This window comes from Melospiza melodia, chromosome 12 (genome assembly GCF_035770615.1).
Source record: "Melospiza melodia melodia isolate bMelMel2 chromosome 12, bMelMel2.pri, whole genome shotgun sequence".
Lineage (NCBI taxonomy): Eukaryota > Metazoa > Chordata > Aves > Passeriformes > Passerellidae > Melospiza > Melospiza melodia.
In genome coordinates this window covers 1434789-1448767 of record NC_086205.1, presented here as the reverse complement: position 1 = coordinate 1448767, position 13979 = coordinate 1434789, and the positions used below count along the sequence as shown (strand labels likewise).

General features: G+C 56.4%; 1 protein-coding gene across 1 annotated transcript; it reads right to left on the bottom strand.

Annotated features, from left to right (window-relative positions):
* Positions 1-851: 851 nt before the first annotated feature.
* On the bottom strand, positions 852-12027 carry LOC134423487 (zinc finger protein 883-like). Its single transcript, XM_063166454.1, has 3 exons — positions 11409-12027; positions 7311-7376; positions 852-7158 (listed from the first exon to the last, which is right to left on the bottom strand). Exons 1-3 carry the CDS (start codon positions 11779-11781, stop codon positions 5648-5650), a joined length of 1950 nt encoding a protein of 649 aa, XP_063022524.1. The 5' UTR covers positions 11782-12027; the 3' UTR covers positions 852-5647.
* Positions 12028-13979: the final 1952 nt, after the last annotated feature.

Below are 13979 nucleotides of genomic sequence, written 5' to 3'. Positions count from 1 at the left end.
AGGCAGCTGGCACATAAACATCCTACTCTTGCAGCTGGTGAGGAGTGGATCTCCTGGGCTTAGCTGAAGGAGGTGGCACCTGTGCCTCTCTGCTGGTGTCATCCACAAGAGAGGATCAATAGGAAGCTTTTGGGTGCAGCTCTGAGCACTCCTGGTGGCCTGGGCATTGTGGAATGTGGGAGAGCATGGACAGGAGCCTTGTCCCGCTGAGCGGTGGTTTCTGGTTTCTCTCCACAGAGTGGCAGCACCTCATCAGGTGGTGTTTATGCATGGACCCCACAGACAGGCCATCACTGGAGGACCTTTTTGAGCATTCTTGGCTGCAGGAGCCCTGCCTGGCCCAGAAGACAGCAGAGATGCATCCCTGTGCACAGTAGGATCCAGGAGCCCAGCACGTAGCACCGGCACGCGTCTCGTGGCACTGGAAGTAAACCCTGGAGCGATTCCCTGCGACCGTGGCACAGAGGAGAGAGCGCAGCCGAGGAGATGCTTCCGCTGGTCCCCGTGAGCTGTGGAGGGAGCGGCTCCATGCTGCCCGTCCCATTGGAGAAGTGGTGGCAGTGCGGCGAAGGTGCCACGGACTGGGAGAGGGGAAACATCCCCCTGCAGCTCAATGGCATCGTGATGTCCCCACAAGCCGAGGCACAACTGGCGTGTTCTTCTGGAGCACGACGTGGAGCTGGGAACACCATCCTGGAGCTGGGAACACCATCCTGGAGCTGGCCGCCGGCGGGGCAGAGCCCATTGGCTTTGGCTGCGGCCCCTGCCTGGAGGACACGCTCTGCGCCCCAATGCAATCAAGAGGAGTCCCCAGCCGGCGCAGGGACGGGGGGATGCTGGTGCTTCCAGGCACGGCAGGGCTCGGCCTGGCCACGTGCCGGAGGTTCCCCGCTCGGCGGCGCTGGGGAATATTAATTTTCCTGCCGGCCGCCGAGCTGCTTTTTGGCGGGACAGGGGACGGATGTTGTGGAAGGAGAGCCGGCTCCTGGCCTTGCTGACAGCTTCTGCCAGCCAGCCTGGCACGGGCTGAGGCGGGGGCAGCCAGCCTGACAAAAGCATCCATCCATGTGGATGGGAGGCAGCAGAGGGGGACGGGTTCTGAAGCTGTGCCCCAGCTGGTCTGCTCTGCAGCCCCTTGAGGAAGGGCTGCGTTTATGGGCAGGAAAGGTGGGGATTTTCCCCACCCGTGGACAGGTTTAATTCTCACATGGAGTGGTCAGACCCTCCACAGGGCCGTGAAATGGTGACAAGCTTTGTGCTTTGTTTCCAGGTCTCGTTTTGAATTGACTTTCGTGCTTTTGTTCTTTGTTTTTCCCAGGAGGATTACACCTGGTTCCCGGACCGGACGGGGGAGCGCCTGCAGCGTCCAGTGCCAGCGCTACCCCAGGGGCCACGGTCTGTGGGGACAGCCCCTTCCAGAAGGACGAGGACCTGGTGCGGGATCGGCTCCTCTCCTGGCAGCAGCTCTCCAGAGGTGGGCACCCGGCTCCACAGCTCGGCTGGCAGAATGGCTCCGGGCAGGCGGCAGCGGGCACACGGGCATCCCGCTCCTGCAGCTGCTGAGGAGGTTGCTGTGCCCTGATTAAGCAGAGGAGGCGGAACGTGGCCTGAAACGCTGCCCTTCTCTAAAAACAGAGAATGGGTCGGGAGGTTTGGGCTCTGAGCACAGCCAGCAGCCTGGCCTGGGCACAGCCATGGCGGGACAGGGGGACAGGAGCCTGCTGTGACTGACCGTGGCTCTCTGGTTTCTCTCCGCAGGCTGCCAGCACCTCATGCCATGGGAATGGCCCCACTCAGCCTGCCAGGCTGGGAGGGCTGGAGGGCGGCCGGTGTTCATTTGCTGTCAAAAATAAATTGGGATTTTTTTGTCATCGTCATCATTGGAGTGTTTCTTTCCTCCTTTTCCAAGTTTTTGGCCTCCTGTGATAAATGGATGTGATTTGTGCTAACTAAATTGTAATTATATAAATATTTTTGGAAAATAATTGGAAAGGTATATGTGATTAATGTTATGAAGCACATGGGTTTCTTTTAGATGATACATGTAGGAAACAGGATATGGGAGACTGGATGAACAAAAGTTAGGAAGACTCCCAAGTCAGAATTGACATCAAGACAAAGTTAAGACAACTCCCAGGACAGGATCGGCCGTGACATGAATAAAGTTGGGACAATTCCAGACAGGGAGTCTAAAATAGTGCTCTTATCTATAAAATAATAAGGCTTACTTGGAACACAGTGCTTACTTACATAACACAGGACTTGGGGCACGTGCACAACCTGCCAGGTTATTCAGAGGACAGCGAGGAAGACTGCTGGCCTTCCTCCAAGAAGAGCACCAAAGAGCCAGAAGCCCCCTTAGCCACAGCGGAAGCATGCGCTGTGTGTGTGTGGTGATGTAGATTTCAAGAATCGGAAATAGGAGGAGATTTACAGGAAAATATTGATGAATATGTATTAGCACACAGTATATAAGTTGTGTTGGGATCCTTTTGCACGTGAGGCAGGGTGGGAAGCCCTCCCCATACCCCGATCAATGGGTTTTGCTTATGCTACATCTGAACCACTGCCAAATTTCTTTTTGTAACTACTGGATGCTATTTGATCGTATTATTTTATCTCAATTAAAACTGCTGCTAAATTGTAAGTTTGTGGTTTATTAGACATATGGGACCACATATATAAGATCAGGAATATGACTTAATAGTTTACAAAACCAAAATGAATATTATTCAGCTAAATTAACAAGGAATAGAAAAGCATTCGAGACTTAATCACAAAGGATAAAGTAACAGAAATGATGATACTTGATTAAATGAATATGTTTTTACTTAATGAGTTAATAGCTCAGTCTCCTCTGGCTTTTGATCTCCTTCCCAGAAGGGGTGCAGTTCTTTGATCTCCTCTCCATGGGGGGCACAGTCCTTAGGGTTTGGTCTAGGCTTTGGCATGGGGTGTTGTGTTTTGGATGATGATGACTGCCAAAAACCCCCATAAAATCTCCCCCGGAACCCCCAAATTCACTCAAACCCCCTCAAACTTCCTCCCAACCACCTCAGGAAAAATTTTGGGTGGATTTTGGGGGGGGTTTGGGTACCTCATGCATGCTGAAGTGGGCGTAGGATTCAAACCCACTAAAAATTCCCCCCTAAAATCCCTCCAAATCTCCCCCAAACCCCCAGAGGATGGATTTGGAGGAAATTTTGGGTTAATTTTTGGTAATTTTGGGTCAATTCTGGGTGGATTTTGGGTGGTTTTGGTACCTCCCCGACACCACATTTGGCGTAGGATTCAAACCCAGACAAAATCTCCCTCAAATCTCCTCAAAACCCTCCAAATTCTCCCCCAAAATGTGGGGGTTCCCAGGAGGGGGCAGGGCTGATCCAGGGCATCGAGGCGCTGCCTGCAATCATCCATAACCGCCCCCAAGGAGCCTCCAGGGCTTTACCCTCCATGAGCTGCAGCAGATGTGTCAGGAAAGGTGACAAGAGCCCGTGAAATGGTCCTTGTTGCAGGCAGATTAGCCACTTGTAGCTCTTCAAAACTCCCTCCCATGAAAAACAAAAAATCTTAAACCGTTCCTAAATGTGAAAAACACGTTCACTCTCCTGTGAAAATGTAAAAAGTTTAATAAAGGACAATGGGAGACCAGGACCATGGAGCAAAGGTTATCACGGCCGGGTGCATCTCGGCACCAGGGATCCCCCTGAAATACCTTTCCCCTTACATCAGCCTGTTGCATATTCATAGACCCTCATGCACAGCAAACTTTACCCCCAAACTAGTTTACATGCTTCAAGAACGGTTTAGCATGGCTCTTCCTTGGATCTGCCTTTTTAGGGCATGCAGATTCCTTGGTTGTGGTTTTAGTCCATTCTTATCACCTCCAGTTTTTGGGCCTTGGTCCACTCTGCCTTCAGACGGGGAGTGCTGATAGTTGGCAGATCTGTACAGATGTCCTCATCCTCTGTGCATTGGATGTTATCCCATCCAAGCAGGCAGTTTAACACAAGCAGCTATTTCACTAAGATTAATTAATGACAGAAAACAAAACTGTATCTTTACAACACAGTTACTTTAACATCACACATATAAAATCTATTTTAATATCTGTGAAAAGCCAATATTATAACACATATCCATAAAAATAAACCTCTTGCTGAATGATGGTAGATGTCGGTCCCATAGCCCAGTCCCAGTACTGGGAATTTTGCTTCCCTTACTGGAAATTCCCCTCCTCATAAGCTTTCTACTCCCATGTTTTTAAGGTCACTATCGTTATACACATATATTATAATATTGGCTTTTCAAAGATATTAAAATGTATTTTATATCTGTGTGTTAAAGTAACTGTTATTGTCTTGGTTTGAAAAGACAGGTGTCAGCTAAGGAAGGCAGGTTCCTCCCCTGGAATGGAAAATGTAAATCCCCTCCCTCTGAATTGTTGTAATGTTGAAATTAAGGGGCTCTCAAGCAAAGATATGGGAATAGGAATAACAGGTTTTATAAGGAAAAATTAAAAATACAAATGCTGTAGTACAAACAAACAAAACCACTGACAGAGTCAGAACAGTACCTGACACCTTGTGGGTCAGGGTATTGGCAGCAGTCCCAGTCAATGGTGGCTGCAGCCCTCCTGCAGTGCCAGGTGTGGTTCTGTTGGAGCAGGGAGCCTGGAGAAGGGTGGAGTTTTCCTCTGAAGGTCCAGGCTGCTGCAGATGGGCTGGGGAATCTTCCGTCCTCTGGGAATCCAGTGGAGAAGACAGCTGCTCCTCTGGGAATCCAGTGGGAAAAGGCTGCTGTGGTGTTCCAAACCTCAGATTCTATCCAGGAATGCTTGGCTCCTCCTCCTGGGCGGAACATCACCTAATGGCAGGATGTCATTTTATCAGCCATGCAGGGACACTCAATGGCCCATTAACAACAGATAATTAATAATTAATAGCCAGTCCATTATCAGAAGATATCTCCTGGAGGGAGGATTGGTTGTGGAAGAGATAAACTGCCCAATGAACAGAAGATAACTGCCCCACCTCTGACAGATGGCAAACAGAACACACACTTATCTTGCAATCCAGGACCTGTCCTCACTGGCTGCCCCCATTCTCCAGAGTTCATGGTATCCAGGGAGGCTGCAGCTGCTGATGTCAGGAACAAACAAGTTGGGTCTTGGTTTGAGAAAGCTCCAGAATCCATTTCTGACCCCCAACAGACAGGGCAAAGGCAGAGCCATGGGGTTTTTATAGGGTATCCCAGGGCTGGAGTTGGGGTTTGGGTCAAGGGAGGAGTTCTTAGCAACACAAGAAGGGTGAAATCCAATTCCTGCCTCTTAGACACAGAGCCACTCCACACAGAATGTGTCCCCAAGTCCTAAATTCCCCCTCAAACTCCTGATTAATGGAGGGACTTTGGACATCTTTGATCAATTTCATTCATTTAACCCTGGTTGGCTGCTTTTAAGAGATGAAGATGAAGCAGAAGAAAATTCAGGCCAAACGGAAAGGAGAAGCAGCCTGGTGTGTTCCCAACATGGATCACAGGAATGTGAGTGACCAGGGCTGTGCCCAAAGTGCCTCCTCCAGTGGGGGATGGAGCTGGAGCAGCGCACGAAGCTCCTCCTGCACTCGGGGCACTCGCAGGGCTTCCCTTACTGGTGGCTCCGTTGGTGCTTGTTCAAGTGAGAGCGCTGTGAGAAGCTCTTCCCACACTCCTCACACTCGTAGGGCCTCTCCCCAGTGTGGATGCGCCGGTGGGTGATGAGGGTGCAGTTGTGCTTGAATCCCTTCCCGCAGTCGGGGCATTGGAAGGGCCTCTCCTCTCTGTGAATGCGATAGTGCCGGAGGAGATAGGAGCTGGTCTTAAACCTCTTCCTGCATTTATCACACTCGTAGGGCCTCTCCCCTGTGTGGATCTTTTGGTGGCGGATCAGGTAGGAATGCTGCCTGAAGCTCTTTCCACATTTCCCACACCTGTGCGACCGTTTTCCAGTGTGGATGTTCCGGTGCTGAATCAGGTTGGCGCTCTGTCTGAACCTCTTCCCACACTCCCCACACTCGTAGGGCCGTTCCCCAGTGTGGGTCCTCTGGTGCCTGATCAGGGTTGAGCTCCGACTGAAGCTCTTCCCACATTCCTCACACTCGTGGGGCCTCTCCCCAGTGTGGATTTGTCGGTGCATGACAAGATGGGAATTGTGCCTGAAGCCCTGCCCACAGTCGGGGCAGCGGAAGGGCCTCTCCTCTGTGTGCGTGCGCTGGTGCTGGAGGAGATGGGAGCTGGACTGAAATCTCTTCCTGCACTGATCGCACTCGTAGGGCCGTTCCCCAGTGTGGGTCCTCTGATGCTGACTCAGCTCGGATCTCAAGCTAAACCTCTTCTCACACTCCTCACACTCGTAGGGCCTTTCCCCAGTGTGGGTCCTCTGGTGCCTGATCAGGGTGGAGCTCCAGCTGAAGCTCTTCCCACATTCCTCACACTCGTAGGGCCTCTCCCCAGTGTGGACCACCTGGTGCCTCATCAGCTGGGATCTCAAGCTGAAGCTCTTCCCACATTCCTCACACTCATAGGGCCTCTCCCCGGTGTGGATTACCTGGTGCCGGATCACGCTGGAGCTCCGGCTGAAGCTCTTCCCACATTCCTCACACTTATGGGGCCTCTCCCCAGTATGGATTTCTTGGTGCATGACAAGATGGGACTTGTGCCTGAATCCCTTCCCACAGTCGGGGCAGCGGAAGGGCATCTCCTCCATGTGCGTGCGCTGGTGCTGGAGGAGATGGGAGCTGGTCTTAAATCTTTTCCTGCATTGATCACAATCGTAGGGCCGTTCCCCAGTGTGGGTCCTCTGGTGCTTGATCAGGTCGGAGCTCCTCCGGAACCTCTTCCCACACTGCACACGTTTCTGGGGCTTCTCCCCATCATGGAGCTGCTCATGGAGCACCAGCTCCGAGCTCTGGCTCCATCTCTGGCCGCCTTCCCGGCCCAGGCTGGCTCTTTCCCCCTCAGATCCCCGCCAGCTGCGTTTGCAGCCCCTCCTCGTGCGGCATCTCCAGGGCTTTTCCTCCGCGTTGGATTCCTGCGCTGTGGAGCCGCTCAAAACGGCCTCTGCCACCAGGTTCTGCCGCGGGCATTTGTCCTCCCTGCTCTCCATGCTCAGCTCCTGCTCTGGGGGAGGACGGACAAGGACAGGATGGGATTTGCCTCCATACCACAGGCAAGGGCAAGGAGATCCCCCAGGGCTGAGCTGCAGCCGGGGCCATGCTGGGCTGGGAGATGGAGCAGCACAGAGGGGAAAGGGGCACTGACTTCCTCCTCACCTGCATCAGTGTCCTCGGGCATATTCCTCTGCCTTGCAGCCTCCCAGGGGTTGGGAATGGGAAATCCTGGTTTGGGGAAAACAAGGGATGAGCACATTGAGTTTGAAGGTCCCTCAGTCCAAGTCTATCTCTAGGAGTCACTGGCAATCAGGGTGGCATAAAAACCTCCCAAACACCAAGATTCAGCCCTGGAAAAGCCTCCCAGGAGTTTCCTGTGCCTGGTCCCTCCTCTTTGGTGTTTGGGGGTTCCCCCTGTCCCAGCCGCTGGGGTCACGCTTGGATTCGGGGTCCCCCTGGTGCTCGGTGCCTGCCCTGCTCAGGCTGCTGGCAGTCCCAGCAATGCCAAAAGCTCCCCCCTCTTCACTCTCCCCATTTCGGGATGCCGGGGCTGTTTGGGCTCCCGGGCTCCCTTCTCCCCTCATTCTCTGCTCGGGGCTGCAGCGGCTCCAAGGAGTCCCCCCTGCCCCTCTCCAGGCTCTTGAGGCTCCCGCCCATGGCGGCGCTCCCCCCTCTCTGGGCTCCCCACTTTGGGCTCCTGGGGCACACAGGGCTCTGCTCCTCCAGGCTGCCTCTGCCGGCAGCCGCCTCCGGCACCCCCCGATGTCCCCCCGAGGGGCCTTTTCCGCTCAGCCTTGGACTGCTTCATTCTCCAAACATCGCCCCAAAAACCCAACCCAGGGACCCCCCGGGATATCTGGGCTGAGCTCCCCCCCCCTCCCCGCTCACCTGTGCAATGGTGAGGGGGGGGTGATGATCCCACAGGTGGGGGCTGCGAATTCAGGGAAGGAATGACCACATGGTTTTCTTCTTTCCTTGATGCTCCTTTGTCCCTCCTCTTCCTCCCTCTCCTCTCCTCTTCCATCCCTCCTCCCCCCTAACCCCGCCTCCTTCTCCCCCTCCATCCCTGCCCTTCCCTCCCTCCTCCTCCTCCCCCAGCAGCAGCCACACCCTTGGTGCCCCGTTCCGCAGCCCTGGCAGCCCGTGGCAGGAGCGGGGACAGGTCGGCATGGGCAGCGCGGGGCTCTCGGCTGCTCCCAGCCGCTGCGGGCGGGGGGAGCCCGGCCCGGGCCAAAGGAGAGGCAAACTGGGCAAACTGGGGGCTGCACATCCCAACTGGGCCTTGCTGGGGACCCTGCCTGGCCACGGCCAGCCCTTGGGGCTCCTCTCGGCACATCCGCCGGGGGGGAACGCACACAGGGCTGGGGGATCCCAGCAGTGGCAGCACTGGGACTGGTTTCTACTGGGAGTGACTGGGAATGACTGTGAGCATGCTGAGGGACACTGGGATATACCGGGAGTGTCTGTTAACCATACTCGGGTGACTGGAACCACACTGGGAACAGGTGGGACCATGCTGGGGAGAACTGGGACACCATGCTGGGGGATACCTGGGAGCGAGTGGGAATGACTGGAGGTACACTGGGGACAACTGGGCATGACTGGCACCATGCTGGCAGGGACTGGGATCATCTATGGAGTACCTGGCACTATACTGGGACAACTGGGATCACACTGGGAGGAACAGGGAGCGACTGGAACCTTGCTGGGGGCTACTGGGATCCTACTGGGATCACAGTAGGAGGAGCTGGCCACTGCTGGGAGTGACTAGCATCATACTGGATCATACTGGCAGCCACTGGGACTGCACTGAGGGTGACTGGGAGTGGCTGTGAGCAACTGGCATCAGGCTGGAAGCAATTCAGGGCAGCTGGGAATGATTGGGAACATGCTGGGAGCAACTGGGATACACTGAAACCACAAAGGGGGTAAATGGCAGCAACTGGAGCCACACTGGATGATCATGAGAGCAGCTGTGCCCATGCTGGGATCCTACTGGGATCCTATGGGAAATGGCTGGGATCATACTGGGAGTGACTGGGAAGGTGCTGGTTCTGACTAGAACCATACTGGAAGTGACTGGGAGCAACTGGGCCCACACTGGGAGTGCCAGGGAGTCACTCTGAGCATGACTGCAATAACGCTGGGAGTATCTGGGACTGACTGGGGTCATACTAGGGGTGACTGGAACCATACTGGGAGTCACTGGGAGTGGCTGTGAGCAACTGGGATCATGCTGAAAGCAACTGGGGGAACTGGGAGTGACTGGGAGCATGCTGGGGCTGACTGGGATATACTGGGGGAGACTGGGAATCACTGGGATCATACTGGAGGCTCCTGGGGTAATCCTGGCATTGACAGGGAGCAACTGGGATCATAATGGGGGCCACTGGCATAATACTGGGAGTGACTGGGATCATCCAAGAAGCGAGTGGAACCATACTGGAGTGACTACTGCTCCTGCTGGGGTCATCCTGGGAGCCACTGGGATCACACTTTGGGCAACTGCCAGAAACTGGGATCATGCTGGAGGCAACTGAGAGGAACTGGAAAAGACTGGGATCATTCTGATCTAACTAGAACTGTACCAGGCCAACTGGGATATGCTGAGACTGTCTGTGACCATACTGGGGGGACTGGAAGCACACAGGAACAGCTGGGACCATGCTGGGGGCAACTGGGAGTGAGTTGGACCTCGGTGAGAGGGACTGGGACTATTCTAGGGACAACTGGGACCATGCTGCGAGGAACTGGGAACAAGTGGAACTACTCTGGCAGCAACTGGGATCATACTGGTTTGACAGTGGGAGCAGTTGGATCCATGCTGGGTGATACTGGGATCACACTGAGGATGACTGGAGTCATACAGGGATTGACTGGGAATGGCTGTGAGCAACTGGAATCATGCTGAAAGCAACTGAGGGGAACTGAGAGTGACTGCAAGCATGCTGGGGAGGACTGGGATATACTGGGAGAGACTGGGAATCACTGGGATTATATTGGAGGCTCCTGGGGTCATGCTGGCATTGACAGGGAGCAGCTGGGATCACACTGGGGGCCACTGGCATCAGACTGGGAGTGAGTGGAGTTACACTGCAAGTGACCGGGATCATACTGGGACTGACTGGGATCATACTGGGACTGACTGGGATCATACTGGGACTGACTGGGATCATACTGGGAGTAGCTACAATCGGACTGGGACTGTAGGGGGTGTGATTGGTCCCTGTCTGGGGGGTGCTGGGAGCTGCCAGGCGTATGCTGGGAGCCGACTGCGCAGCCACTGGGAGGAACTGGGAGCAGCTGGGAATGGCAGGATGCAGCTGCAGCAGCGGCAGCTCCCCGGTGGCCCCGTGCCGGTGCTGCTTGTGGTGCTGGCTCTGGCTGTGCCGAGATCCCGCTGGAAGGGGATCCCAGCCAGGGACCCCATGGACACCAACTGGGAGAACCCCGGGCCGGGCTCCGACAGCGCCACAGCAGGGAACGCAGGGACAGGAGAACTGGGGGGACACCGAGATTTGGGGGCTGGGGGGCACGGGGCAACCAAAGGGGGAACCAAAGGGAGAGCTGGGAGAGCAGAGAACGGGGTTTGGGGGTTCCAGGACTGAGAAAAGGGGAGGCTGCGGTGGGTAGAGGGGGCACGGGCCGGGCTAAGGGGGTTCCTGCATGCAGGAAAGGGATCTCCAAGGATCCCCGGTGTCCCCATTCCCAGCAAAAGGTGGGAAAACCCGGGATGGCCGGGAATAAGGGTCCCAGGTGTCCTCGGTGTTAAGGAAAGGAGGGGCTGGGAAAGGCAGGAAGTGGGGTCCAGGGGGTCTCTGCGGGAAGGAAAAGGGGGCTCTAGGGGCTGGGAGAGGCGAGATGGCCGGGAAGGGGGTGCAGGGTGGATCCCATGCCCGGGAATGGGGGTGCGGGCGTTGCTGGTGTCAGATAAGGGGGTGCAGGGTGGATCCCATGCCCAGGAATGGGGACTCGGGGGGATCCCGGTGCCCAGGAATGGGGGTTGAGGAACCCCCGGTGCTCCGGGATGGGCGATCAGAGCGTCCCGGTACTGGGGATCCCCCTCAGCTCTCGCCGCCCCCCGGGCCCCAGGAGCGGCCCCAGCGCTGGAGCTATCGTGCTGCTCCTCCTCACTCCCAGTGTGATCCCAGTATGGTCCCAGTAGAACTCAGTCACCCACGAGCTGCTCCCAGGATGATCCCAGTACAGCCCAGTCACTCCCACTGCTGCCATCCCCCCCACCCCTCGCCCCGTTCCGACCTGACCCGGCTCCATCCCCGCTCCTCCCGCCGGCTGCGAGGGCTCCGGGACCGGACGAGGAGGAGGAGGGAGGAAGAGGCGGAGCGGCAGCAGGGAGCGGCGGGAGCAGAGCACGGCCGGAATCGTGCGGCTCCAGCGCTGCCTGAACTCTGGAACCCAAGAGCATCGCCCCCCATCCCGCAGGTGCCCGGGGAGGTTCCCCCCTGTCCCAGCTGCTGGGGATCACGCTTGGATTCGGGGTCCCCCGTCTACTCGGTGCCCGCCCTGCCCAGGCTGCTGGGAGACCCGGCGATCCGAAAAGTTCCCCGTTTTCCATCTCCCCATTTCGGGATGCCGGGGCTGTTTGGGCTCCCGGGCTCCCTTCTCCCCTCATTCTCTGCTCGGGGCTGCAGCGGCTCCAAGGAGTCCCCCCTGCCCCTCTCCAGGCTCTTGAGGCTCCCGCCCATGGCGGCGCTCCCCCCTCTCTGGGCTCCCCACTTTGGGCTCCTGGGGCACACAGGGCTCTGCTCCTCCAGGCTGCCTCTGCCGGCAGCCGCCTCCGGCACCCCCCGATGTCCCCCCGAGGGGCCTTTTCCGCTCAGCCTTGGACTGCTTCATTCTCCAAACATCGCCCCAAAAACCCAACCCAGGGACCCCCCGGGATATCTGGGCTGAGCTCCCCCCCCCCAATCGCCGCTCACCTGCGCTTTGTGGGGGGCGATGATCCCACGGGTGGGGACTGAGAATTCAAGGAAGGCACGACTGAGTGCTTCTTTCTCCTTTCCTTGATGCTCCTTTGTCCCTCCTCTTCCTCCCTCTCCTCTCCTCTTCCATCCCTCCTCCCCGCTAACCCCGCCTCCTTCTCCCCCTCCATCCCTGCCCTTCCCTCCCTCCTCCTCCTCCCCCAGCAGCAGCCACACCCTCGGTGCCCCGTTCCGCAGCCCTGGCAGCCCGTGGCAGGAGAGGGGACAGGTCGGCATGGGCAGCGCGGGGCTCTCGGCTGCTCCCAGCCGCTGCGGGCGGGGGGAGCCCGGCCCGGGCCAAAGGAGAGGCAAACTGGGCAAACTGGGGGCTGCACATCCCAACTGGGCCTTGCTGGGGACCCTGCCTGGCCACGGCCAGCCCTTGGGGCTCCTCTCGGCACATCCGCCGGGGGGGAACGCACACAGGGCTGGGGGATCCCAGCAGAGGCAGCACTGCCAGGGACTGGGCTGCACTGGGATCCTACTGGGAGTGACTGGGGCTGTACTGGGTTTGTACTGACATCATACTAGGATCGTACTGGGATTGTACTGGGTTTGTGTTGATATTATACTGGGAACATACTGGGAGTGGCTGGGATTGTACTGTGTTTGTACTGACATCATACTTGGATCGTACTGCCATTGCAGGCCAGCGTGTGATCGCACTGATGGACACTGGGATCATACTGGGAGTGAGCAGGAGCCTGTGGGGAGCAATTGAGACCATGTTAGCAGCAAGTGGGATACACTGGGAGTGACTGGGATTATACTGAGGATGACTGGGAGTAGCTGTGAGCAAGTGGGGACATGATAGGAGCAACTGGGAGGAAGTGGGAGTGACTGGGTGCATGCTGCAGGTGATTGGAAACTGCTGAACTTCAACTGGGATGATGCTGGAGGTGACTGGGATCATACTGGCAGTGAGTGCCACTACACTGAGGCTGACTGGGAGTGCTTGGGAGCAAATGGGATCATACTGGAAAGAACTGGAAAGATGCTGGAGGGAACTGGGGTACACTGGGAGATACTGGGTGTGACGGGAAGGAAAGTGAGGGTGAAAGAGAGGAACTGGAACCATGTGGAGCACAACTGGTTCATACTGGCAGGGACTGGGAGCACACTGGGATCATCTTTGGATCATATTGGGAGGGACTGGACTAATACAGGGAGTAACTGAAAGTGACTGGGAACACACCCTGCACATCATCCCCCATACTGGGCCTGACTGGGAGCACGCTGGCAGCAAATGGCATCATACTGGGACTGACTGGGTTGATCCAGGAAGCAACTGGAACCATGCTGGAGGCAGCTGGGACCTTACTGGGAGAGATTGGAAGCAACTGGGATTACACTGGGACCACACTGGGAGGGCTGGCATGTGACTGGGATCAAACTGGAGCTTACTGGGATCATATTGTGGCTGAAAGGGAGCAACTGGGATCACACTTTGGGCTACTGGGAGCAACTGAGAGAAACTGGGACGATGCTGCAAGCAAACTGGAGGAACTGGGAAGGACTGGATGCATGCTGGAGGCAACTGGGATATTCTGGGCATGACTGGGGGATCATACTGGGAGAACTGACACCTTACTGGGGCCACTGGCAGTGCCTGGAAATGACTACAGACATGCTGGGGGCAACTGGGATATACTGGGAGTGTCTGGGGGGACTGGAACCACACTGGGAACAACTGGGACCACACTGGGGGCAACTGGGAGTGAGTGGGACCATGCTGGGAGGGACTGGGACCATATGGGGAGTAACTGGGACTAGAGCAGGGGCAACTGGGTTCAACTGGGACCATACTGGGAGTGTCTGTAACCACAGTGGAGTGATGGAAGCACACTGG